Genomic DNA, 25,958 nt, shown 5'->3' on the forward strand with positions numbered 1-25,958 from the left:
TATAAATGTCTAATGATAATGTCAATGAGGGATTTTGATATTGTAACTAATATTGATACTGTTGTTGATAATATTCATTTTTGTTTCACTACTTTTGGTTTGTTCTGTGTCGTGTTTGTGTCTCCTCTCAGTTGCTCTGTCTATTGCAGTTCTGAGTGTTGCTGGGTCGGGTTTGGTTTTGGAATTGGATTGCATTGTGATGATATTGCTGTGTATTGTTTTGTTGGACAGCACGGTGGCGGAGGGGTTAGTGCGTCTGCCTCACAATACGAAGGTCCTGAGTAGTCTTGGGTTCAATCCCAGGCTCGGGATCTTTCTGTGTGGAGTTTGCATGTTCTCCCCGTGACTGCGTGGGTTCCCTCCGGGTACTCCGGCTTCCTCCCACCTCCAAAGACATACACCTGGGGATACGTTGATTGGCAACACTAAATTGGCCCTAGTGTGTGGATGTGAGTGTGACTGTTGTCTGTCTATCTGTGCTGGCCCTGCGATGAGGTGGCGACTTGTCCAGGGTGTACCCCGCCTTCCGCCCGATTGTAGCTGAGATAGGCTCCAGCGCCCCCCGCGACCCCAAAGGGAATAAGCGGTAGAAAACGGATGGATGGATGGATGTTTTGTTGGATTGATTCATTAAAAAAAGATTAAAAATAAAAAAATCGCTTTTTTAAAAATGAGAATCGATTCTGAATCACACAACGTGAGAATCGCGATTCGAATTCGAATCGATTTTTTCCCACACCCCTAGTTCATACTGTGGAAATTGTGGTATTATCGTGTCAGTTTGTATGTACATGACTGTAGTTTCTGACGATTTACGACGCTATGCGCTGGTCCTAATGTGAAATGTGGTCTTCCATCTTTCTTCGTTTTTTTTTGGTCCACTGGTGCGGCCAAAATCAATGGAAACTGAAAGTTCTTAAGTGGGGCTTTAAAGGGCTAATTAAAACAAATTCAATTGATGTGTTTTGGCGTCATTTCATATTTTTTAAATGGTGTTTATTTTATTTTACATAGAGTATATATTATTATATGAAATCAGGCCCCAAGAGTGTGTGGATGGGGGCGACAACTTTGGGTTTAGGGTGGGATGGGGGGCCCTTTAGGAGTCTTGTGGGAACAGAATTTGGTGCTCTGCCCATGGTCACAGAGCATTACAAAGCTGTGTGAGATGCAACTAATACAACAAGTTCTGAAATAATGCATGGACTGAAATAAATTGAAAACGAAATACTACATATTGGGCGGTGCCAGGAACCCCCTGTGTCAAAACCCAAACACAATTCCACTGCTTTGTCTTACACTTTCTCTACATGAGGCAGATTGCCATATCAATCAACACGCTGTTTCAAGTAATTTCCTTTCCTGAGTCTGGAGAAACCTCCCGATGATCCACTAAATTAATATCCACAGCTCAGCTCCTCCAGTTCGAGGATGTAATAAGACCCCTGCAGCTTCTTCTCAGTAGACCTGTGGTACACGCGCTTACTTTCAGTAACTCTAACCCATTAGAGTCAATAATCAGCATCAACTTTAGGACATATCAAAACTACTTTGCATAACACAACTCATTTAAATGGAATCGAGCGACGAGAGGTAAACTGTGCAGCAAAAAACAAACAAACAAAAAAAAAACGTCATTTAATATGCTGCTCATCACACTGTGGCACTTTTTCATATTTCATTTCCATATCATTAACCTGCCTTCATTTCTCCTTGCATTTAAATGAACGCAGTGGGATTTCTTGCTTTGACTTGGGGGAAAAAAAACTACTTAGAAGAAATACATTTGTGTGTATTTATGTGCAACATTCCTGCAGCAGCTCTTAGTAATTGATTATTCTGCACGCAAGCTATTAGTCACCGTCTGCATTATATATGGGAGGTAAAAATCGTGGAGAAAAAAAAGCTTTTGTTTTGTAACGTTAGTCTCAGATAATATCGACTCTTGAGTGATTGATGCTGCATGCTGTCAAAACAAGCATGTCAAAGTCAGTCTGGTGCTACCTGATAGCTTTCGTTCTACCAGTCTGTCATTGGGGGGATAGTGAGACTCAGTTCAGTTCAGCAAACAGGCGGAAAAAGTTTAAAATGTAGCCTCACAGATCTCCGGTTAACAACACATTTCACTGCGGCTGCAATCTGCTGGAGAGCAATAAAACACGAGGAGGAGAGAGATAGATATATATAGCCAGAGACATTTGATTTGGAGGCGGAGAAGCAGCAGCGTATAAAACCACCAACCAAATCAGCAGCGCAGACACAGGAAAATCTAGCAGAATTTGTACATTAGTGGAGCGAATCTACACTAACACGGGGGTGGGAGGTGACTGTGACTGGGAATGAGCGCCACAAAAGGGTGGAGAAGAGACTGAGTGAGTGAGACTGACATGAGATATAAAAAGGCTGGAAAGGGCACATAGTTGACATTCCAATATGGGAATATAAAGTCAAATTCAAAGTCGATGGAAGAAAGATGCAGCAGGTTTTTTTTTGTATAGCTGAATTACCATGTATAGACAAGTATCAAAGCTCAAGAAAAGGGGAACTGCATTTTTTTGGGTGGAATTTTTGTGGAATATACAGTCGATGCCAAACGTTTGTACACACCTTCTCATTCAATGCGTTTTCTTTATTTTCATGACTATTTACATTGATTAGGGATGTCCAATAATGGCTTTTTGCCGGTATCCGATATTCCGATATTGTCCAACTCTTTAATTACCGATACCGATATCAACCGATATATACAGTCGTGGAATTAACACATTATTATGCCTAATTTGGACAACCAGGTATGGTGAAGATAAGGTCCTTTTTTTTAAAATTAATAAAATAAAATAAGATAAATTAATTAAAAACATTTTCTTGAATAAAAAATAAAGTAAAACAATATAAAAACAGTTACATAGAAACTAGTAATTAATGAAAATGAGTCAAATTAACTGTTAAAGGTTAGTACTATTAGTGGACCAGCAGCACGCACAATCATGTGTGCTTACGGACTGTATCCCTTGCAGACTGTATTGATATATATTGATATATAATGTATCTGTGTTGGCCCTGCGATGAGTTGGCGACTTGTCAAGGGTGTACTCCGCCTTCCGCCCGATTGTAGCTGAGATAGGCTCCAGCGCCCCCCGCTACCCCGAAGGGAATAAGCGGTAGAACATGGATGGATGGATGTAGGAACCAGAATATTAATAACAGAAAGAAACAACCCTTTTGTGTGAATGAGTGTAAATGGGGGAGGGAGGTTTTTTGGGTTGGTGTACTAATTGTAAGTGTATCTTGTGTTTTTTATGTTGATTTAATAAAAAAAACAAAACAAAAAAAACAATCCATCCATCCATCCATTTTCTACCGCTTATTCCCTTCGGGGTGGCGGGGGGCGCTGGAGCCTATCTCAGCTACAATCGGGCGGAAGGCGGGGTACACAAACAAACAAACAAACAAAAAAAAGTAAAAACGATACCGATATTTTCCGATATTACATTTTGAAGCATTTATCCTTCAGGCCGATATAATCGGACATCTCTATTGTAGATTGTCACTGAAGGCATCACAACTATGAATGAACACATGTGGAGTTATGTACTTAACAAAAAAAGGTGAAATAACTGAAAACATCCATCCAGCCAACCATCTTCTTCCGCTTATCTGAGGTTGGGTCGCGGGGGCAGCAGCCTAAGCAGGGAAACCCAGACTTCCCTCTCCCCAGCCACTTTGTCCAGCCCCTCCCGGGGGATGCCGAGGTGTCTTAAACACCTCCATAGGGAGGCGTTCGGGTGGCTTCCTAACCAGATGCCCGAAACCACCTCATCTGGCTCCTCTCGATGTGGAGGAGCAGCGGTTTTACTTTGAGCTCCTCCCGGATGGCAGAGCTTCTCACCCTATCTCTAAGGGAGAGCCACGCCACCCGGCGGAGGAAACTCATTTCGGCCGCTTGTACCCGTGATCTTGTCCTTTCGGTCATGACCCAAAGCGCATGACCATAGGTGAGGATGGGAACGCAGATCGACCGGTAAATTGAGAGCTTTGCCTTCCGGCTCAGCTCTTTCTTCACCACAACGGATCGATACAGCGTCCGCATTACCGAAGACGCCGCACCGATCCGCCTGTCGATCTCACCATCCACTCTTCCCTCACTCGTGAACAAGACTCCGAGGTACTTGAACTCCTCCACTTGGGACAGAAAACATGATTTATATTTTAGTTTCTTCAAAATAGCCACCCTTTGCGTTGGTTACTTCTTTGCACACTCTTGGCATTCTCTCAATGAGCTTCAAGAGGTAGTCACCTGAAATGGTTTTCACGTCACAGGTGTGCCTTATCAGGGTTGATTAGTGGAATGTCTTGCTTTATTAATGGGGGTGGGACCATCAGTTGTGTTGTGAATGAGAAAGTGTGTCCAAACTTTTGGCCTGTACTGTGTATATAATTTTTGGGCCATTCTAATTTGTAATTCCAAGGGAATTTAAGTTACTGGTCAATCCCAAGTTCTTTTGATGACACATAAACTGAGTTTATATTATCACCAGAACAGAATAGGTATTTTGTAATTTATTTTCAAAGCTTTGAAGAGACCAGCCTAGGACAACACATTCAATTGCGTAGCCAAGTAGATCTAAAAATCCTTACGGAAGCGCCCTCCTATTCAATATGCCAATAGCCCCCACCCGCCCCAGCTGGATTACACAGGTTCATTGTTTAGCTCAGGATGAGACAGGATGAGTTAAGAAAGGAGTACTGCTACTCCTCACATTCCAAGCTCAAGGTAATTCACAGTGTACCCTCGGTCATGAGATGGAGAAAAAATAGAAAGAGCACAAAGAGAAAACACTAGTTATTTCAAACCTGACTATAGAAAGAAATAACTCTTAAATATGGATATATGTAGATATCTATCTTCTTCAAGAGCAATAGAGCTAATGGGAGGAATCAATTCTGCCCCTAAATCACTCTAGAAATACATCCAAAAACCGCAAACAATACTTCATTTACGTTCCGTAACCTGTATAATAACCTAGTTGTAGTGACATTGTTATTGTAAGAGCGAAGACTGAGGTAGGGTTAGGGTTGTTTTTCTAAAGTAGTAACACATCGCCTTGCGACGGCATGCTACATTATTAGCTGTAAGCTAGCTTCTGCATTAGCAGCTGAATGGCTTTTGAGTTTGTAATGCACAACACAATGCGGTAGGACCCCAATATGTACTGACTGAAAAACATGAACAAGCATATTAGAGTATCTGTAAAGTATTAGCCCACATTCACGTTTTGTTTGTACACAGCTAGCTCGACAGCGTATGTACCGTATTTTTCGGACTATAAGTCGCTCCGGAGTATAAGTCGCACCCGCCGAAAATGCATAATAAAGAAGGAAAAAAACATATATACAAGTCGCACTGGAGTATAAGTCACATTTTTTGGGGAAATTTATTTGATAAAACCCAACACCAAGAATAGACATTTGAAAGGCAATTTAAAATAAATAAAGAATAGTGAACAACAGGCTGAATAAGTGTACGTTATATGACGCATAAATAACCAACTGAGAACGTGCCTGGTATGTTAACGTAACATATTATGGTAAGAGTCATTCAAATAACTATAACATATAGAACATGCTATACGTTTACCAAACAATCTGTCACTCCTAATCGCTAAATCCGATGACATCTTTTACGTCTAGTCTCTTATGTGAATGAGCTAAATAATATTATTTGATATTTTACGGTAATGTGTTAATAATTTCACACATACGTTGCTCCCGAGTATAAGTCGCACCCCCGGCCAAACTTTGAAAAAAACTGCGACTTATATATACTTATATAGTCCGAAAAATACGGTACTGTAGTTGTAATAAGCATGACATTCTGCATGTATCATGATCGATATTATAGTTATCACTCAATGGACAGTTGTCTGTTTGGTCACACCGGTCCTGGCTTTCTCGGCTTCCGTCTGCTCCATCGTATCATCCCCCAGATCAAGAACTCCCTTGGTGCTCTGGGTGAATCTGTTAAAAGCAGCCTCAGAAACCTTGGGGTTGTGTTGGATCAGTCAATGTCTTTGGAGAGGTCACTGTCGTCAACTGACCAAAAACTGTTTATATCATCTCAGAAATATTTCTTAAGTGAGATATATTTTGTCAAAATTGGATCTCGAAATGATCATTCACGTGTACATTTCGTCTCACTTTGACTTTTGCAATTCTCTTTTCACTTTGTTTAACAAGTCAACGCTAAAGAGACTTCAGACTGTACAAAATGCAGCTGCCAGACTTTTGACCAGAACAGCCAATATCACCCCCATTTTATCCAGTCTTCGTTGGCTTCCAGTTGAATTCCGCATTGAGTTTAAAATTTTAGTCCTCGCGTTCTGTGCATTACATGGTGGGGCTCCTCAGTACATCACTGACTTATTATGCCCCTACTCTTCAGGGTGCAGCCTCTGGTCTTCAGGCCAGGTTCTGATGTTGCCCCTGTTGTTTTAATTTAATTGTTGTTTTACTTCACCTATGTTTTGTTCAGCGCTTTGTGATTTTATCTGTGAGAAACACTTTATAAATAAAATGTACTTACTTACTTACTTCTTCGTGCTTGTAAAGCTTCTATAACCAGCAGTTCATCCTCTGTATTAATAACTTCAAAAAAATAAGGTTGTGAATCCTCTTGTCTCTAAAAATATTTAATTCTTTGTTGTCTGTTACCAAGTCTGCCATGATTAGAACAAATACACACACACGCGTTTGTTGCCGGAAGTCGGAAGTGTGTTGCTCTGGGCACTAAAATAAATGTGTCCACGAAAGAAGTTCCGGCAGTGCTTAAAATGACCAAAATACAGTCAATATTCTACATATTACATTTGTTTTTTTTTCTTTAAAATCCTAAAAAAAAAGATGTGTTTGTTGTCTCTCAAGGGTTGTGAATAGCTGTGTTTTCAGAGCTGTTAATATCTGCTTACTTTCTCTTTTAACATGTTCTATCTACACTTCTGTTAAAATTTAATAATCACTTATTCCATCCATCCATCCATTTTCTACCGCTTGTCCCTCTCGGGGTGGCGGGGGTGCTGGAGCCTATCTCGCACCTCATCACAGGACGAACACAGATAGACAACATTCACACTCACATTCACACACACTAGGGACTATTTAGTGTTGCCAATCAACCTATCCCCAGGTGCATGTCTTTGAAGGTGGGATCTGTTATTTGATACTTTACATTAGTTTTGGATGATACCACAAATTTGGGTAATAATCCGATACCAAGTCGTTACAGGATCATACATTGATCATATTCAAAGTCCTCATGTGTCCAGGGACATATATCCTGAGTTTAAACATAATATACATTTTAAAAAACGAAAGAAGATGTTGTGATGCCAAAAAAATATCGACGTAATCATAGTAGTTCTGACTAGATACGCTACTGTACAGTGGATGTTAGGTGTAGATCCACCAGTGGCGTTTGTTTACATTTTGACGCCAGTGAGCTACGGTGTGTAGTGAAGGCGGTGGCGGACTGGTGCTTTTCAGAGGCGGTATAGTACCGAATATGATTCAAAAGTATCGCGGTACTATACTAATACCAGTATACCGTACAACCCTAGTTTGTTGTGCTGTCAATTTACTGCTGCATTTACTCTAAACTTTGACGTTAAGTAAGGAACCACAAAGTATGATCGTGCTGACCGTGAACTTGAGACCCCTGATGCATAAATTCCCATTGCTTTTGTCCACATAGTGTGTCACATACCATTTTGATCTATTTCCTTTCATTGCGATGGGTTCTATTCTTAAAGGGGAACATTATCACCAGACCTATGTAAGCGTCAATATATACCTTGATGTTGCATAAAAAAAGACCACATATTTTTTTAACCGATTTCCGAACTCTAAATGGGTGAATTTTGGCGAATTAAACGCCTTTCTATTATTCGCTCACATCGGGAAGCAATCCGCCATTTGCTCAAACACATTACAAACACCGAGTCAAATCAGGTCTGTTATTTTCCGTTTTTTCGACTGTTTTCCGTACCTTGGAGACATCATGCCTCGTCGGTGTGTTGTCGGAGGGTGTAACAACACGAACAGGGACGGATTCAAGTTGCACCAGTGGCCCGAAGATGCAAAAGTGGCAAGAAATTGGACGTTTGTTCCGCACACTTTACCGACGAAAGCTATGCTACGACAGAGATGGCAAGAATGTGTGGATATCCTGCGACACTCAAAGCAGATGCATTTCCAACGATAAAGTCAAAGAAATCTGCCGCCAGACCCCCATTGAATCTGCCGGAGTGTGTGAGCAATTCAGGGACAAAGGACCTCGGTAGCACGGCAAGCAATGGCGGCAGTTTGTTCCCGCAGACGAGCGAGCTAAACCCCCTCGATGTCTTGGCTCACACAGTCCCTCATGCCACCGAAGATGATCAAGAGAAGAATATCGACCCTAGCTTCCCTGGCCTGCTGACATCAACTCCAAAACTGGACAGATCAGCTTTCAGGAAAAGAGAGCAGATGAGGGTATGTCTACAGAATATATTAATTGATGAAAATTGGGCTGTCTGCCAAATGTATTTCATATGCTGTAAACCTAGTTCATAGTTGTTAGTTTCCTTTAATGCCAAACAAACACATACCAATCGTTGGTTAGAAGGCGATCGCCGAATTCGTCCTCCCTTTCTCTCGTGTCGCTGGCTGTCGTGTCGTTTTCGTCGGTTTCGCTTGCATACGGTTCAAACCGATATGGCTCAATAGCTTCAGTTTCTTCTTCAATTTCGTTTTCGCTACCTGCCTCCACACTTCAACCATCCGTTTCAATACATGCGTAATCTGTTGAATCGCTTAAGCCGCTGAAATCCGAGTCTGCATCCGAGCTAATGTCACTATAGCTTGCTGTTCTTTCCGCCATGTTTGTTTGTGTTGGCATCACTATGTGACGTCACAGGAAAATGAACGGGTGTATATAACGATGGTTAAAATCAGGCACTTTGAAGCTTTTTTTAGGGATATTGCGTGATGGGTAAAATTTTGAAAAAAACTTCGAAAAATAAAATAAGCCACTGGGAACTGATTTTTAATGGTTTTAACCCTTCTGAAATTGTGATAATGTTCCCCTTTAACATAAGATAACGGTAAACTGGTGCTATGGAATTCAGCAAATATTAAAGCAAAAATGCAGCTCCTAAACTAGCACAACCTTTAAATAAAGACTTGGAGGGCCTGAAGGGATGAAGAGTGGAGGAGAGGGGATGAAATGTGTGGATGAATATTAACATAGAATTCAAAGATGGACAGCTTAAAAAGTGGGAGCTGCAGAAACGGATCTAAAGCTCCCAAAGTGTCTTGTGGATGGAAGTTTAAAGCAGCATGAGCTGAATTCTTGATGTGCTCTTGTTGCCAAACTGCACAAGTGAGGAGTTATTAAAATATCCAACATTGGGAAGAGTTCACAAATGTCTATAATGTGGAAATATGATATTACTCATGGGCCCTGCATTCATGTCCCCTTCTCTCTGTCATTAGGCTCATCTGGTTAACTCACAGTCCATCTCTCCTGCTGTCACAACCGTCAGCGTCATCCAGTAGGAATATTTGCTGTGATGATATACTGGCGGCTGAAATAAGATGTGCAAATAGATTTTAAATCAGCCTCGCTATGCCTGGTGGGGTTGTGGCTCGGCCTCCACTTTCTGAACTAGGAGGAAGGCTCTATATCTCAAGAGGAAGTGAGACGCTGAATGGAGAGGATGTGCTTATCAATGCATTTAGGAAAGGATATTTGAGCTCAGTAAAGGGGGTGGGGGTGTTGGAGTTGGATATTTAAGCTCGACATTGCACAGAAAATTAAGTCAAATGTTTAAATTCACAAAGCTTGAGCCAAAATGTGCTTTTTTTTTAACGGACGAAAGAGAGCACGTCTGCATCGTTCTGACATTTTCTTGCAAGAGTGGTTAGAACAAGGAACACAAGGAGGGGAAAGTGTGAGAAGTGAATACCTTTCTTCTTTGCTGCGTTTTTGTCTGCCATCAGGAATATCCAAGCTTTTACTGTACACTGACTTACTACGGTGAGACAGGACACAAAGCGAGCAGACGATCAGACTCAGTTGTTTGCAAAACCTGCTGAGAGACCACTGGCCTTACACAAAAACACTCACGTTGCTTTCACAAATGACATTCCTGTAAAGTGTTCACTGACTAGCGGGGAGGAAAAGCAATTAGTCTTGACCAAAAACACCCCAGCTATCTTAAACATGTTGGAACCAATCGCCTGTGAAATCATTAGTGTACCAATAAAGATTTGCCCTATGACCTCAGACATCTTGTGTCAGATAAAACAGTAAATCAGTCACATCCTGTAACTTAGCAGAGACAGCAAGCGTGTTCATCGAGTCATGCATACCGTTGGCCGTGCTGTGTCATGTCGATGGCTCTCCTGGCCGGCACAGGCGAGCCTCCGTCTGTGACACTGAGGACTTCCATGGACTTCCTCTCTGGTCTCCGTTTTCCATGTCGGTTCAACATGGGAGAGTCAACCCGCTTCTTGGGGGGATCTGTGAGTCACACAGCAGGACAAAAAAAAAACATGCAGTTCAGATTACATTACAATGTGTTGAAGTGATATTTAGCGCTAATTGCATTGATTTTCACTAATAGTCATAAGTAATTCTTTCCTGGCAGACCTTAAACTAATGACCACATTATTGACTGGATCGCATTCAATGAGAAAAGTCCAATCATCGAAATGTCACTATGTAACAACTCATATTAGCTCAATGGCCATCACCAGCTATTATGTCCCCAAAGTTAAAGATCTTTCGACTTGTTTTCCTCTGACATTTACATTATGTGTATACAACACATGAAGCATTTACAAACGTGTGTATGTGAATGAAGAAACGTTTACAATCTGCAGTATACCGTGAAGAGAAAGTGCATTGGAGAATTAGGATTAGCGACGGGTACTAAATTTGGTACTTGTGTACCAACCGAGTTCTACCTGCATTGCCGAGCAACAATAACAAAATCAAACATACTTTGGTTGCACGTGACATCAGGTCCGAAAGCAGACTGGCGGCACTTGGCGGCAATCTGACATTTTCATAGCGGACGGCTTCGAGGTAATGTTACAATTTTCCAAGCCAAAAGCGCTCATTAATAAGGCTCCACTTTTCAAGCAAACTAGATGCTAATTTACATTGGGTATGCCATATATATGCTATTGATTGGCATAGACGATTTTCATGGATACATTTCAACATATCTCAATTCGGCAATCAAAATTACAACTCAGATGCATGTTACAATCAATGTACAATACTTGCAGTATAATTACTTTGTAGGGCTCAACAAAAGACAAGTCTGGCACATTCAACTTAACTGACGACAAACTAAAACGAATGCATACTTGCTAATGAGACTCAGAAGTGTATGAAAACAAGATATGACAACTAGATAGCAGTGTTATCATCAGCTGAATGGTTACACACCAGGTAATTAAATGCTGAATAAATACAACAATATATTTTTATTATTATTACCACATCCACACAAAAAAGTACTGACAATTGGTACTGATACCCAAATATGTACTGTATCTGTTCAAATGTAAAAGGTACCGATCACTAGTTAAGATCTGCTTATTCCACTCCTTGACAAAGTGTGCAAATGTAAACGTACCGGTATTGATCCATAATGTGATGTTAATAAGCATGTTCTGAAGACATGAAACTATTACCAAACCTGGTGTCAGAGTCGTGTATTTGCACTGCGGAAACCTGCCTTTATAGGTATTTTGTAGTATCATATTTTTCTTTTAACAAAAAAACTATTTACAACTCATGTTATATTTATACTCTTGAGAGTCAATGTCTTCTGCAGTGGACATTTGTGGAAATGCATAACAGGGCTAGTTCTAGCCCCAAAATGTGTAACTGACAAAGTAAATGTCCTCGGCAGAGTATGCTGGTGAGTCTGTACCAGTGTTGTCCCGATACCAAAATGATTTCGATACTTTTCGGTACTTTTCTATATAAAGGGGACCACAAAAAATTGCATTATTGGCTTTATTTTAACAAAAACTCTTACAGTACATTAAACATATGTTTCTTATTGCAAGTTTGTCCTTAAAGAAAATAGTGAACATACAATACAACTTGTCTTTTATTAGTAAGTAAGCAAACAAAGGCTCCTAATTTAGCTGCTGACTTATGCAGTAATATATTGTGTCATTTATCATTCTATTATTAATCTACTTGTTCATTTACTATTAATGCCTGTGTGGAGAGGCGGGGCCGGCAGTCCGACAGCGAGGCAGGGCACACTGGAGCTCGCTCCAAGATGGCGGCGAGGAGGCGTGGACGGCGAGCGAGCAGCGAGGCGGGGCGCGCCAGGATCGACGCCGCAATCATTATAAGGTGCGTGGATCGCGCAGCTGGGCACAATTTAATTATCCTCTCGCACTGTATAAAAGGGCGGCAGACGTAAACGTCAGGGAGAGAGGCGGAGAGGAGAGAAAGAGCCAACGAGAAGCGGATGCAGAGCGAGAGCGAAAGAGAGCGCAACGAAGACAACGACGCACGCAGCTGAAAAGCGGAAGCGAAGAAGCCAGCAGGAGAAAACGGCAAAGCTGAAAGGCAACCCCACAGAGACTTTTATTTGCAAAAATAAAAGAAGTTAAACCTGCACGCAACAATGTCATTCCTTGGTGGTCCTTGGAACCAGCACGACAGCATGCAACTGTCACAGTCGGCTTACTTTCTCTTTTAACATGTTCTATCTACACTTCTGTTAAAATGTAATAATCACTTATTCTTCTGTTGTTTGATACTTTACATTAGTTTTGGATGATACCACAAATTTGGGTATCAATCCGATACCAAGTCGTGACAGGATCATCATACATTGGTCATATTCAAAGTCCTCATGTGTTCAGGGACATATTTCCTGAGTTTATAAACATAAATAAAAAAAAAAATGAAAAAAGATAAAAATATCGACGTAATCATAGTAGTATTGACTAGATACGCTCCTGTACTTGGTATCATTACAGTGGATGTTAAGTGTAGATCCACCAATGGCGTTTGTTTACATTTTGACGCCGGTGAGCTACGGTGTGTAATGAAACATGGGGGGCGGTGTGTGTATGTGTGTGTGTGTGTGTGTGGGGGGGTATTAGTATCGCTGTACTATACTAATACCGGTATACCGTACAACCCTAGTTTAGATAGATAGATAGTACTTTATTGATTCCTTCAGGAGAGTTCCCTCAGGAAAATTAAAAAAGTTTGTACTCCCCCCCCCCCCGACCCGACCCTCATTCCTTGTGTTTATTTACTTTTACGTTATATATTTTTTTTGCATATCTTATGTAGTATTTATTTTACCTTATTTATCTTTTGTTTATCTTTAATATATTTGTTAGATTGAATCTAAGTTTGCATATATTCATGTGTGTCTATATTTGTTGTGGGCACTAGGTGACAATTACCTTGGGAATTAAAGTGGGTGGGTATTGTAAGGGGTGGGGTTTACTATGTTACTGTCTGCAAAATTCAATAAAAATATTTTGAAAAAAAAAAAAAAAAAGTTTGTACTAATCTAAAATTTAGACTGCAGAAGACATAACGTCAAAAATATGTCACTGGCAAAAGCCATCTGCTAATGAAAAGGTGGGAATTAACAGAAACATTAAGCATTAATTATTGCCACAGGTCGTTTGTATCTGAGCCTCACCTATCTCATTGCGAGGAGGAAGGTTCTGGTCCTCTTGACTGGGGTACCTCTCCTTACGGTCCAGTAACAGGAAGTAGATCATCTTTTCTTGGTTGTCACTGCAAAAAAGAGGCAGTTTAAAAAAACAATATCGCACATAAAAAAAATGTCTTCATAACAAGGTCAAAAAACAATGAATACAAAGTAGCGTGCATTAGTGCTGCAGCGAGTCTTGAGTGCTAAAAAGCAATTGTAATAGTTTATGTAGGTTTTTTTCTGCTCGGAAAATCTAGCCATCATATGTAAGTTGAGTTTCAAAGATCATCATACCCTATTGCGCACATTGCAGGACAGTATGGAAACATTCTAAACAAGTCTTTTTGAGTGTTTCAGTAAGTGAGAGATCTATTTCTCCAATGGGCTAATTTCTACAATGCAGAGCAGTTTGGGCTCCTGTAGCAAAAGCAGAGTGCAGAGCATAAGTAGGCAAAGAGACATGAACCTGCAGCTTTAGTTTTAAGGAAGTAGGGGAAAGGAATGTAGGCAGCACATGTTCCTGGTGTCTCGCTCCTTAGAGACAGGATGGAGGATAGTAATGATCCCATGGTCAGTTGTAAAGTGTCCTTGACAGGTATTTGTGTTTATCTCTTAAAAGCAAACATTAGCAAATGGACACAAATAAAATGACCCTCTAGGTTTTTTATGAGGCCAGCCTGCACTCGCGGGGGATGGAGGAGGGTCCCCCCGTAGTAAAGGGTGTAAGCACAGTGTGATAACGGCAAAGTGATCCATGGACCCTGCCATCTCAAGTGACAGCCGCACGAGATTTCATAAGAGCGAAGAAGAAACCATTGCTGTCGGTGTAGATCACTTTTTATTGTTTCCCATTTCATCATAGCCTTTTTTTTTTTTTTAAACTTTTTTTCATCTTCTATTTCTCACCCCCCATTAAGGTTTCCCTGTGCACTCACTCATCTGAGAGCAAGTCTTTCTGCAGCTTGTTCTTGTCTCTGAAGCAGCCAAGGGAGTGCATGCTGTCCAGGACGTCTGGGTCGATGTCGTCTGCAGACGGGAGGCTGCGGATGGTCACCTTCCTCGGCACGGGCTGCTCAGGTTCTGGCTCGTTCTTACCCCCTCTGGGAAGGCAACACAAAGGGGTGATCTTGCACAATCTTATCTGACAGTAGCTCAAAACGTTAAACTTTAAAAATGTCAAAGAATCCTTTTGATAACGTTGAATGTAGCTTTAGTTTGGTGTGCCTAATGTTAAGGCCGGTAAATGTGGAAAACGCTTTACTATTCCCTTGCCTTTTGGTCATTTAAGGCAAAATGTTAGCCTGCTCATGACCCCATTACATATTTCCCACATGTTGCATCATCGCCCGTAAAGTATTTTTCACCTCAGTGGATGAATAGTCATCATCTTTTGAAGCTGAGCAATGAGTTTGCATTCTACCTCCTCTTTCTTCCGAGCCTGCTTTTGCACAAAATCATCTCTGCCGGTTGCATCACTGTTAACTCTCCCGCTTTGGACCGTGGGAGAAAAATACAGTGTCGAATGTCTAAAGTGAAACTGAATCCTCTCCCCAATGCAAGCTGATTTGTTAAAAAAAAAAAAAAAAAAAAAAAAAAATATATATATATATATATATATATATGTATCAAATAATGTCTTAAGAGAAATAATCAATATTAATAGTGACCCACCTTTTTGATTTGGCTTTTACCGTATTTTTCGGAGTATAAGTCGCACCGGCCGAACATGCATAATAAAGAAGGAAAAAAAACAAAACATATATAAGTCGCACTGGAGTATAAGTCGCATTTTTGGGGGAAATTTATTTGATAAAAACCAACACCAAGAATAGACATTTGAAAGGCAATTTAAAATAAATAAAGAATAGTGAACAACAGGCTGAATAAGTCTACGTTATATGAGCCATAAATAACCAACTGAGAATGTGCCTGGTATGTTAACGTAACATATTATGGTAAGAGTCATTCAAATAACTATAACATATAGAACATGTTATACGTTTACCAAACAATCTGTCACTCCTAATCGCTAAATCCCATGAAATCTTATACGTCTAGTCTCCCACGTGAATGAGCTAAATAATATTATTTGATATTTTTCGGTAATGTGTTAATCATGTCACACATAAGTCGCTCCTGAGTATAAGTCACACCCCCGGCCAAAAACTGCGACTTATAGTCCGAAAAATACGGTAGTTATGCAAGATTGTATTTAGTTGTATTTATTTATTTACTGTATATATATATATATATATATATATATATATATATATATTCATTTTCTTTTTCTATTAATCTTCATATGTCTTACTTGTATTTTATTCTTTATCTCTACACATGGTTCTTACTATTTTACAAGTTTTATTATTTTTATTTTCAAACGTTCCTCAGATAAGCCATTATTGGCCGTGCATGTGGGGGCGCCTTTGTGTCAGCGTCCTGGTGGCCATGGTCTGATGACCTCCTAGTGCAGATGGCTCCTGTGATAGTGTTTACTCACATGTCTCCTTTGTACTCAGCCATGCAATCATTGGTCCATACAGTTGCATATGTGTGTGCGGGTGTGTGTGTGTTTTTGTGTTTGGTATCTGTATCCGATGTGATAATGGGGGGTATGGGTCAACAGAGTACTGTTTTTAACTTTGTAAAGCACTTTGCGTTGCATTTCTTTTATATATGAAAAGCGCTTTATAAATAAAGCTTTATTCGATTTGATTTGATAGTGTGGCAATAGTCAACCATAGATGACACTAAAATGTGATAGCATATTCATGCATAAGTTGATTATTAATAATGGCCAAAAAAGACGAAGAGTCGCGTTTATTTCTAACATTGGTTATTGTTACACAAGCGCATCACAAAGTTAACCTGTGTTAATGTTTCAATAATCTAGATACTGCCTGTAAATATTCAGGTTATTGTTTTCTAAGGGCATTGCAACTGGACTGTTCAGATTGTCTTAGAAGACGTTTCACGTCTCGTCCGAGCAGGCTTCATCATCTCACAGACTTAGGCTCGATTCGAATTCCCCTCATCCCCCCTTGCTGTTGCCCTCCCTTCTTGGTGTTGGCATTCACATCAATCAAGAGGCGTTCGAATTATCCGTCAGGTAGTGGGGAAGGGCGAAGTACCTCCCTTGAAGCGAAGTGAGCTGTCAGACCTCCCTACTCTATTAGGTGCGAGAAGAAAATGGCAGAAAAGCCAGAAAAAGCGTACAAATCTAAGTAATACACATACAGTCGCGATCAAAAGTTTACATACACTTGTAAAGAACATAATGTCATGGCTGTCTTGAGTTTCCAATACTTTCTACAACTCTTATTTTTTTGTGATAGAGTGATTGGAGCACATACTTGTTGGTCACAAAAAACATTCATGAAGTTTGGTTCTTTTATGAATTTATTATGGGTCTACTGAAAATGTGACCAAATCTGCTGGGTCAAAAGTATACATACAGCAATGTTAATATTTGGTTACATGTCCCTTGGCAAGTTTCACTGCAATAAGGTGCTTTTGGTAGCCATTCACAAGCTTCTGGTTGAATTTTTGACCACTCCTCTTGACAAAATTGGTGCAGTTCAGCTAAATGTGTTGGTTTTCTGACATGGACTTGTTTCTTCAGCATTGTCCACATGTTTTCAAGGGGTTTAAGTCAGGACTTTGGGAAGGCCATTCTAAAACCTTAATTCTAGCCTGATTTAGCCATTTCTTTACCACTTTTGACGTGTGTTTGGGGTCATTGTCCTGCCCAAGACCCAACCTCCTGGCTGATGATTTTAGGTTGTCCTGAAGCATTTGTAGGCAATCCTCCTTTTTCATTGTCCCATTTAAAGCACCAGTTACATTGGCAGTAAAACAGTCCCAGAGCATATTACTACCATCACCATGCTTGACGGTAGGTTTGGTGTTCCTGGGATTAAAGGCCTCACCTTTTCTCCTCCAAACATATCGCTGGGTATTGTGGCCAAACAGCTACATTTTTGTTTTATCTGACCACATAACTTAACTCCAGAAGGTCTTATCTTTGTCCATTTGATGTCAGAACCAACACATTTAGCTGAACTGCACCAATTTTGTCAAGAGGAGTGGTCAAAAATTCAACCAGAAGCTTGCCAGAAGCTTGTGGATGACTACCAAAAGCGCCTTATTGCAGTGAAACTCGCCAAGGGACATGTAACCAAATATTAACATTGCTGTATGTATACTTTTGACCCAGCAGATTTGCTCACATTTTCAGTAGACCCATAATAAATTAATAAAAGAACCAAACTTCATGAATGTTGAAATATGTAGAAATTATTGGAAACTCAAGACAGCCATGATTTTAAAGTACCAATGATTGTCACACACACTCGGTGTGGTGAAATGTGTCCTCTGCATTTGACCCATCTCCTTGTTCATCCCCTGGGAGTATATTACCGTATGTTCTTTACAAGTGTATGCAAACTTTTGATCGTGACTGTATTTAATTATTTTCACAAAAATGACACTTGTGGTTTAAGTCAGTCTTTTGAAATCTTTATTACTGCACGTAAATATTGGCTTCAAAGACACAATGCAAACCATTTTACATGACGCAAGTTGATGCGTCAGAATTTGCATATTTTGCCAAAACATTTCTTCTAAACTGTCTTCTTTTTAATAAAGACAGGCAAAAGAAAGTAACAAGAGCACAAACAAAGCCGAACATCGCATGCGACGGCATCATGAAAGTAAACAAACATTTCTCGCATCTGTCTTATGTCACTGCTGGCAAACGGCGAGGGTTGATGACGTAGCGAGACTTGAGCGACGTCTGTATGCATGAGGGCGTAATTGCAATTCTCTAGTTTGAAATCCAATAGCAGAATCCAATATATTTACCCTATAGAAAAAGGGACATGTCCGGACAAGGATGGTCTCCCTCTATATTTTGAGTTTGAGTTTATTTCGAACATGCATACAACATCACAATTTCCAGTTTCTCTATTCAACATGTTCGAAAAGGAGTAGGAAGAAGCAGATCTTATTTAATCCAACCCCTTGCTAAAACTTTTGTTCACTTCCTGTTCTCAATTTACTCACAATATACTCAATAAGTAATAACATGAACAATAAATAAATAATAATAAGTGAAGTAAGTTGTATTTTATATTGTGAGATAAGTAAGATTATCTAGAAAATAAATGGATGGATGAAATAAATTCAGAATGTTTATCATGGTTTTCTTCTTTGTACTTTGTAAACACGTTACGTTTGAAGAGTTTCTTGAAGTGGATCATATTAGTACATTGTTAGTAGGGATGTCCGATAATGGCTTTTTGCCGATAGCCGATATTCCGATATTGTCCAACTCTTTAATTACCGATACTGATATCAACCGATACTGATATATACAGTCGTGGAATTAACACATTATTATGCCTAATTTGGACAACCAGGTATGGTGAAGATGAGGTCCTTTTTTAAAATATTAATAAAATAAAATAAGATAAATAAATTTAAAAACATTTACTTGAATAAAAAAGAAAGTAAAACAATATAAAAACAGTTACATAGAAACTAGTAATTAATGAAAATGAGTCAAATTAACTGTTAAAGGTTAGTACTATTAGTGGACCAGCAGCACGCACAATCATGTGTGCTTACGGACTGTATCCCTTGCAGACTGTATTGATATATATTGATATATAATGTAGGAACCAGAATATTAATAACAGAAAGAAACAACCCTTTTGTGTGAATGAGTGTAAATGGGGGAGGGAGGTTTTTTGGGTTGGTGCACTAATTGTAAGTGTATCTTGTGTTTTTTATGTTGATTTAATTAAAAAAAACAAAAACAAAAAAAACCCGATACCAATAATAAAAAACCGATACCGATAATTTCCGATATTACATTTTAAAGCATTTATCGGCTGATAATATCGGCAGACTGATATTATCGGACATCTCTAATTGTTAGATTTCTTTTCTTAATCAATTCCAGAATTTAATTCCACATACTGATATACTGAAGGTCTTAAGTGTTGTACGTGCTTACAAATGTTTTAAATACAATTTTTCTCTAAGATTATATTTCTCCTCTTTTGTTGAGAAGAATTATGGTATATTCTTCGGTAGCAGAGTATAGTTTGCTTTGTGCAACATTTTAGCTGTTTGCAAATTCACTATGTTGTGGAATTTCAGTATTTTCAATTCAATTATTAAAGGGTTTGAATGTTCTCTATATCCAACATGATGTATTATTCTAATTGATCTTTTTTTGTAACACCGTCAATGAATGAAGTGTACTTTTGTAGTTATTTCCCCATATTTCTGCACAATAACTCAGATATGGTAACACTAGCGAGCAGTAAAGAATATGGAGTGATTTTTGGTCCAATGCATGTTTAGCTTTATTCATTATTGACATATTATGTAGACCACCAGGAAATGTGTTACATGTCGATTAGAATCATTATAGGTAGCAAGTGTCCAAACCATCCAGATACTTTGGACCCTGCACCAGGCCCTCTCTTAACATTAGAGCTGTCCTATCTAAGTCTGGGAGCATGAGCTGGTGAAGCCTGCTCGGGTGAGAGGCAAAACTTTGTCTAAGACAATCGGACCCGTCCGGGTTTGATGGATTCAATGCCCAGCAAAATCTAGAGACCTAACAACAACACTACACATGTGTAGTGGCGATGGAGTATTCACTGACTTCACTGTGTCAGGAGTACCAAAAAATGACAAAAGAAAAACCCAAACACTTATCCAGAGTTAATCATTTGATGTTTGCTGAACTGAAGACAAAATGTCCTGACCGGTCATGTGAGGCCATTTTTTTGTACGTTGCTGTAGAGGCGTGTCCCGTCCCTGAAATCTTAGATTAGTTTCTAAATTGTAAAAGCTCTGACGTTTTGAACTTCAGAACGACAGTAATGTAGTATTAGTTCAACACAGGAGCCAATTCAGCAGGATTTGAGAGCTGAAGTTAATTACCAACCCATTTATTAGGCCCTCTTAATATGTTCAGGATATAATACATTTATCGTTGCTAACATCATATTGCATGATATGATTAACTGTAATTATATCATACTCTGGCCTTGACAGAATGGCCCATCTGCCCACATTCCTCTGCATCTGTGTTTTATTATGCAAATTATAATGGGCACATGCCATCAATAACATTTTAAAATATTACAAAGGAAACCTGGTTTTAGTTCTCAATTCATCCAGACTTTAGTTCAGACAGTGTTGAATTAGGTCTGGTTCAGCCTCTTGTCTTCCCATTCCTCTCTTGTGCCTTTCTGGTTGACACGACAGTCACTGTCTGATTGGATGGACTTTCGCTGACAAGAGACAATAACTCACAACTAATACACATATTTCATCTTTACTTGGCCATCCGAAACTCTGGCAGTGTACCCTTTACAAAACAAAATAGATGGTTGTGAAGTTTACTACAAACGCCTCCAATTTCACAGAGATATAAAACTTCAACAGAGAGCGGAAAAAAAAAACCTACCAGCCGACGTCCCCTTCGTTGCCTGCAGTGCTCCACATGCTCTATATCAGGGGTCACCAACGCGGTGCCCGCGGGCACCAGGTCGCCCGTGAGGACCAGATGAGTCACCCGCTGGCCTGTTCTAAAAATAGCTCAAATAGCAGCACTTACCAGTGAATATTTTAAAGACTTGGTCTTCAGTTGTTTAAATTAATTAATTAATTTTTTTACTTTACTTTTTTAACTTTCAGAAAGACAATTTTAGAGAAAAAATACAACCTTAAAAATGATTTTAGGATTTTTAAACACATATACCTTTATACCTTTTACATTCCTTCCTCTTCTTTCCTGACAATTTAAATCAATGTTCAAGTAAATGTATTTTTTTTTATTGTAAAGAATAATAAATACATTTTAATTTAATTCTTCATTTTAGCTTCTGTTTTTTCGACGAAGAATATTTGTGAAATATTTCTTCAAACTTATTATGATTAAAATTCAAAGAAAGTATTCTGGCAAATCTAGAAAATCTGTAGAATCAAATTTAAATCTTATTTCAAAGTCTTTTGAATTTATTTTAAAATTTTTGTTCTGGAAAATCTTGAAGAAATAATGATTTGTCTTTGTTAGAAATTTAGCTTGGTCCAATTTGTTATATATTCTAACAAAGTGCAGATTGGCTTTTAACCTATTTAAAACATGTCATCAAAATTCTAAAATTAATCTTAATCAGGAAAAATTACTAATGATGTTCTTTTTTTTAATTTTTTCAAAAAGATTCGAATTAGCTAGTTTTTCTCTTCTTTTTTTTGGTTGAATCTTGAATTTTAAAGAGTCGAAATTGAAGATAAACAATGTTTCAAAATTTAATTTTCTTTTTTTTCGTGTTTTCTCCTCTTTTAAACCGTTCAATTAAGTGTTTTTTTCATCTTTTATTCTCTACAAAAAACCTTCCGTAAAAGGAAAAAAAATGTACGACAGAATGACAGACAGAAATACCCATTTTTTTGTATATATATAGATTCATTTATTTAGCTATTCTTGTTTAAATCACACTTACATGTAACTTACAAATGACAATATATATATATATATATATATATATATATATGTATATATATATATATATATATATATATAAACACTTAAAATGCAAAGAGTTTTTTGTGTTTAATATAAATGAACTCTGACTAATTATTAATAATAACATAGAGTTAAAGGTAAATTGAGCAAATTGGCTATTTCTGGCAATTTATTTAAGTGTGTATCAAACTGGTAGCCCTTCGCATTAATCAGTACCCAAGAAGTAGCTCTTGGTTTCAAAAAGGTTGGTGACCCCTGCTCTATATCCTTTTTCAAGCACCACCGATTTACTCCCACAACCCCGAGAGTGGAGTCGTGGTTTGCACCGGTGTACATGCCCGAAACTCAAAGTCATTTATCACGTGATAGCTCCCCTCAGGACGACAACAACAACAACAACAACAGTGGAGATGGAAGGGAGCGGAGGAATACTTACATGTACCATGTGTGCTTCTGGATCTGTTCTAGCTGGAAAACGAAAAAATAGACAAAGGTCAGAATTAGGACAATGCATTTCACTTAAAAAAAAACAGAAACAACAATTTTTGATTGTTTGGCATCCAAATAGAACGAGTGGGTGATTGCAGGGTAAATAATGAAATAATACAGAATAGAGGTAAACGTTGTATGGCCTCTATAATCACAGTGAACTAATAGAAATGTGATTGGGCCACAAAGGCTGATTGAAATGTGGGAGGATAAAATGAGGCTCTCAAATATTAATAGTGCCAGTGGAAAAATGAAAAATAAAAGGGGAAAAAGGTAGAAGTGCTGGAATGAGAAGAAGAGCAAGAGAGAGAGAGATGATAACTCTGAGCTATAAACAGAATATTATCTGCTCCATACACACTGCTGACCCGGACGAAGCCTCCGGGTCCAAAGGGAATCTCCACTTCTCTTTCTCTTTGCAGCTCACATGCTTCCTCATCACAATTTTAATGTGCTTCCCTTCCAGCGCTATCAACATGGCCTTTTGTCCCGACCGACGCACAGGACTAGAGAGAAAGTGCCAGTTAAAGGCCTACTCAAACCCACTACTACCGACCACGCAGTCTGATAGTTTATATATCAATGATGAAATCTTAACATTGCAACACATACCAATTACTAAAGTGCAATTTTAAATTTCGCGCGAAATATCCTGCTGAAAACGTCTCGGTATGATGACGCCGGCACGTGACGTCCCGGAAGGTAGAGGACATTTTGGGACAGCATGGTGGCCAGCTATTAAGTCGTCTGTTTTCATCTCAAAATTCCACAGTATTCTGGACATCTGTGTTGGTGAATCTTTTGCAATTTGTTCAATGAACAATGGAGACAGCAAAGAAGAAAGCTGTAGGTGGGAAGCGGTGTATTGCGGCAGGTGTTGTGCCGGATAATGCACCCCCGCCGTAGAATGCACCCTCGGATAACACAGCCGGTGTTTCATTGTTTATATTCCCGGAAGATGACAGTCAAGCTTTACCATTGGCCTGTGGAGAACTGGGACAACAGAGACTCTTACCAGGAGGACTTTGAGTTGGATACGCAGACGCGGTACCGTGAGTACGCATGCAGCTGCGGCTTCCAAACATTTGATCGCTTGCCCGTACGTGCGTGCCGCTATGTGCATGTCACTTACGTAACTTTGGGGACTTTGGGGAAATATATGTGCTGAATGAACTTTGGGGAGGTGAACGGTACTTTGGGCTGTGGGATTGAGTGTGTTGTGCAGGTGTTTGAGTTGTATTGGCGGGTTATATGGATGGGAGAGGGGAGGTGTTTGTTATGCGGGATTAATTTGTGGCATATTAAATATAAGCCTGGTTGTGTTGTGGCTAATAGAGTATTTATATGTCTTGTGTTTATTTACTGTTTTAGTCATTCCCAGCTGAATATCAGGTCCCACCCGCCTCTCACAGTATCTTCCCTATCTGAATCGCTCCCACTGCCCTCTTTTTTTTTTTTTTTTTTTTTTTTTTTTTTTTTTTTTTTTTTTTTTTTTTTCTTTTTTTTTTTATGTCCTGTCCAGCTTCTCAGGCAAATCATATAGTTGATGTAGATGCCCATGTCGGCTGTTCAGATTTACTTTACAAAAGAGAAGTGTAGGATACTTCTCTTGTTGCCTTATTTGTATTTGACTTTATTAAATGTATTTATATTATCATTTAGTGCAGCCGGGCCGGAGCAGGAGGGGATAGAAAGAGAAAAAAAAAGAAGACAGAGGGGGAAATTGTGGGGACAAGAGGGGGATTAGACAGAGAGACAAAAACAACAACAGCAAACAACAACAACAACAACAATAGAGCAACATCAGCAAATATGACATGTACAAATATGATGGTAAAAGTAATAGCAAATAAGCAGTTAGCGAAAAATAAAAAATAATACAGAAATGACAATGAGCATTATTACACTACAAATGGATCAATACAAATACCAATAGAAATAGCGCTATTGATAATGAACAATACCAATAATTTACCTTTATTATCAACAATACAGTTGTTTAAATGCAACAATACATATACGTAATGATAACTTGAGATACGAAAGAATGCAGAAAAAATGGAGGGGGAGAAAGAGAAGCAACCTACATTAACCTTGTAGATTGTTATAGTCACAATAGGTTAAGCTTTGTCAGTGTGCCATGTGTTACACCCAGTTTACCCTAGGGCAACAACGTTAATATATGTTTGATGAAACGTGATTATGTGCATGAGTGTAAGTATGCATATGTACTTGTATATGTACAGAATGTGTATATGTGTTTGTACAATGAATGTATATGTACAGAATGTGTATATGTGTTTGTACAGTGAATGTATATGTACAGTATGTGTATGTGTATGTTTGTATATTGAATGTGCGTGTGGATGTACGAACATTAGGTAGGTAAATATGTACTGTATTTGTGTATGTATGTGGGAGCGTAGGTACCTATGTACGTATGTGAGCATACGTGAATTTGCATGTACAATACATTCGACTCCCAGAGTGCGTGGGAGCCAGAGCACGGCCCCATCACCCCCGAGAGCCCAACCCACAAACAGGAGGCGTGGTGCCCAGGGAACCAGGGACCACCGCCCCCACGCAGCCAAGCCGGCCAGCGACAGGAACCCCAGAGCCCGACCCACCGTACCGCCCACAAGGGCCAGCAGCAGGCCGCAGACAGACGCACCCGGCGGAGGACAGGGCACGAGAAAAGCAGGGGACAGCCAGACCCCAAGCCAGCGAGAGACCACACCCCACACGGGCAGAAAGGCGAGACGCCCCGCCCGAAGGACCCAGAGACTCCCCGCAACCGGACGGGAAGACCGCCCCCGCCCCACCGGCAACCGGGCCCCCACGAGCCCACCCCCCACCCCCGGAGAGCGCGGCGAGGCCAGCCCCCGGCCACCCCACCCAAACCGGCCGCCGCAGGACCACCAAGGCACAGGGCCACGGGAACCACCCACCCCACCCGCAGGGACCCCAACGATGGAGATGGAACAACCAGCAACCGCCCCGCCGAGCCCCCCCCCTGAGGGAGGGGAAAAATTAAAAAATAATATTAATAAAATATATTTTAAAAATAAATTAAATAAATAAATTAATTAATTAATTAATTAATTAAAAAAAAAAAGAATTAAAAGAAGATCACAGACATGCTGACAAACAAGGTCACTACCCCA

At 39.6% G+C, this 25,958-nt stretch overlaps 1 protein-coding gene across 7 annotated transcripts in view; it reads right to left on the reverse strand.

The window, feature by feature from the left end:
- brsk2a (BR serine/threonine kinase 2a) overlaps positions 1 to 25,958 on the reverse strand; it is a 521,979-nt gene that overhangs the window by 60,851 nt on the left and 435,170 nt on the right. For 4 of the 7 annotated variants that reach the window (XM_061969996.2, XM_061969999.2, XM_061970000.2 and 1 more), the window contains exons 9-13: positions 22,742 to 22,773; positions 14,690 to 14,854; positions 13,740 to 13,837; positions 10,408 to 10,558; positions 10,002 to 10,067 (exon numbers count right to left, since the gene is read on the reverse strand). In XM_061969996.2, the coding sequence (XP_061825980.1) occupies positions 10,002 to 10,067; positions 10,408 to 10,558; positions 13,740 to 13,837; positions 14,690 to 14,854; positions 22,742 to 22,773 (512 nt within the window). The remainder of the gene's footprint in view (positions 1 to 10,001; positions 10,068 to 10,407; positions 10,559 to 13,739; positions 13,838 to 14,689; positions 14,855 to 22,741; positions 22,774 to 25,958) is intronic. The other 3 variants (XM_061969998.2, XM_061970001.2, XM_061970003.2) reach the window with 1 other exon arrangement.

This window comes from Nerophis lumbriciformis, linkage group LG10 (genome assembly GCF_033978685.3).
Source record: "Nerophis lumbriciformis linkage group LG10, RoL_Nlum_v2.1, whole genome shotgun sequence".
NCBI lineage: Eukaryota > Metazoa > Chordata > Actinopteri > Syngnathiformes > Syngnathidae > Nerophis > Nerophis lumbriciformis.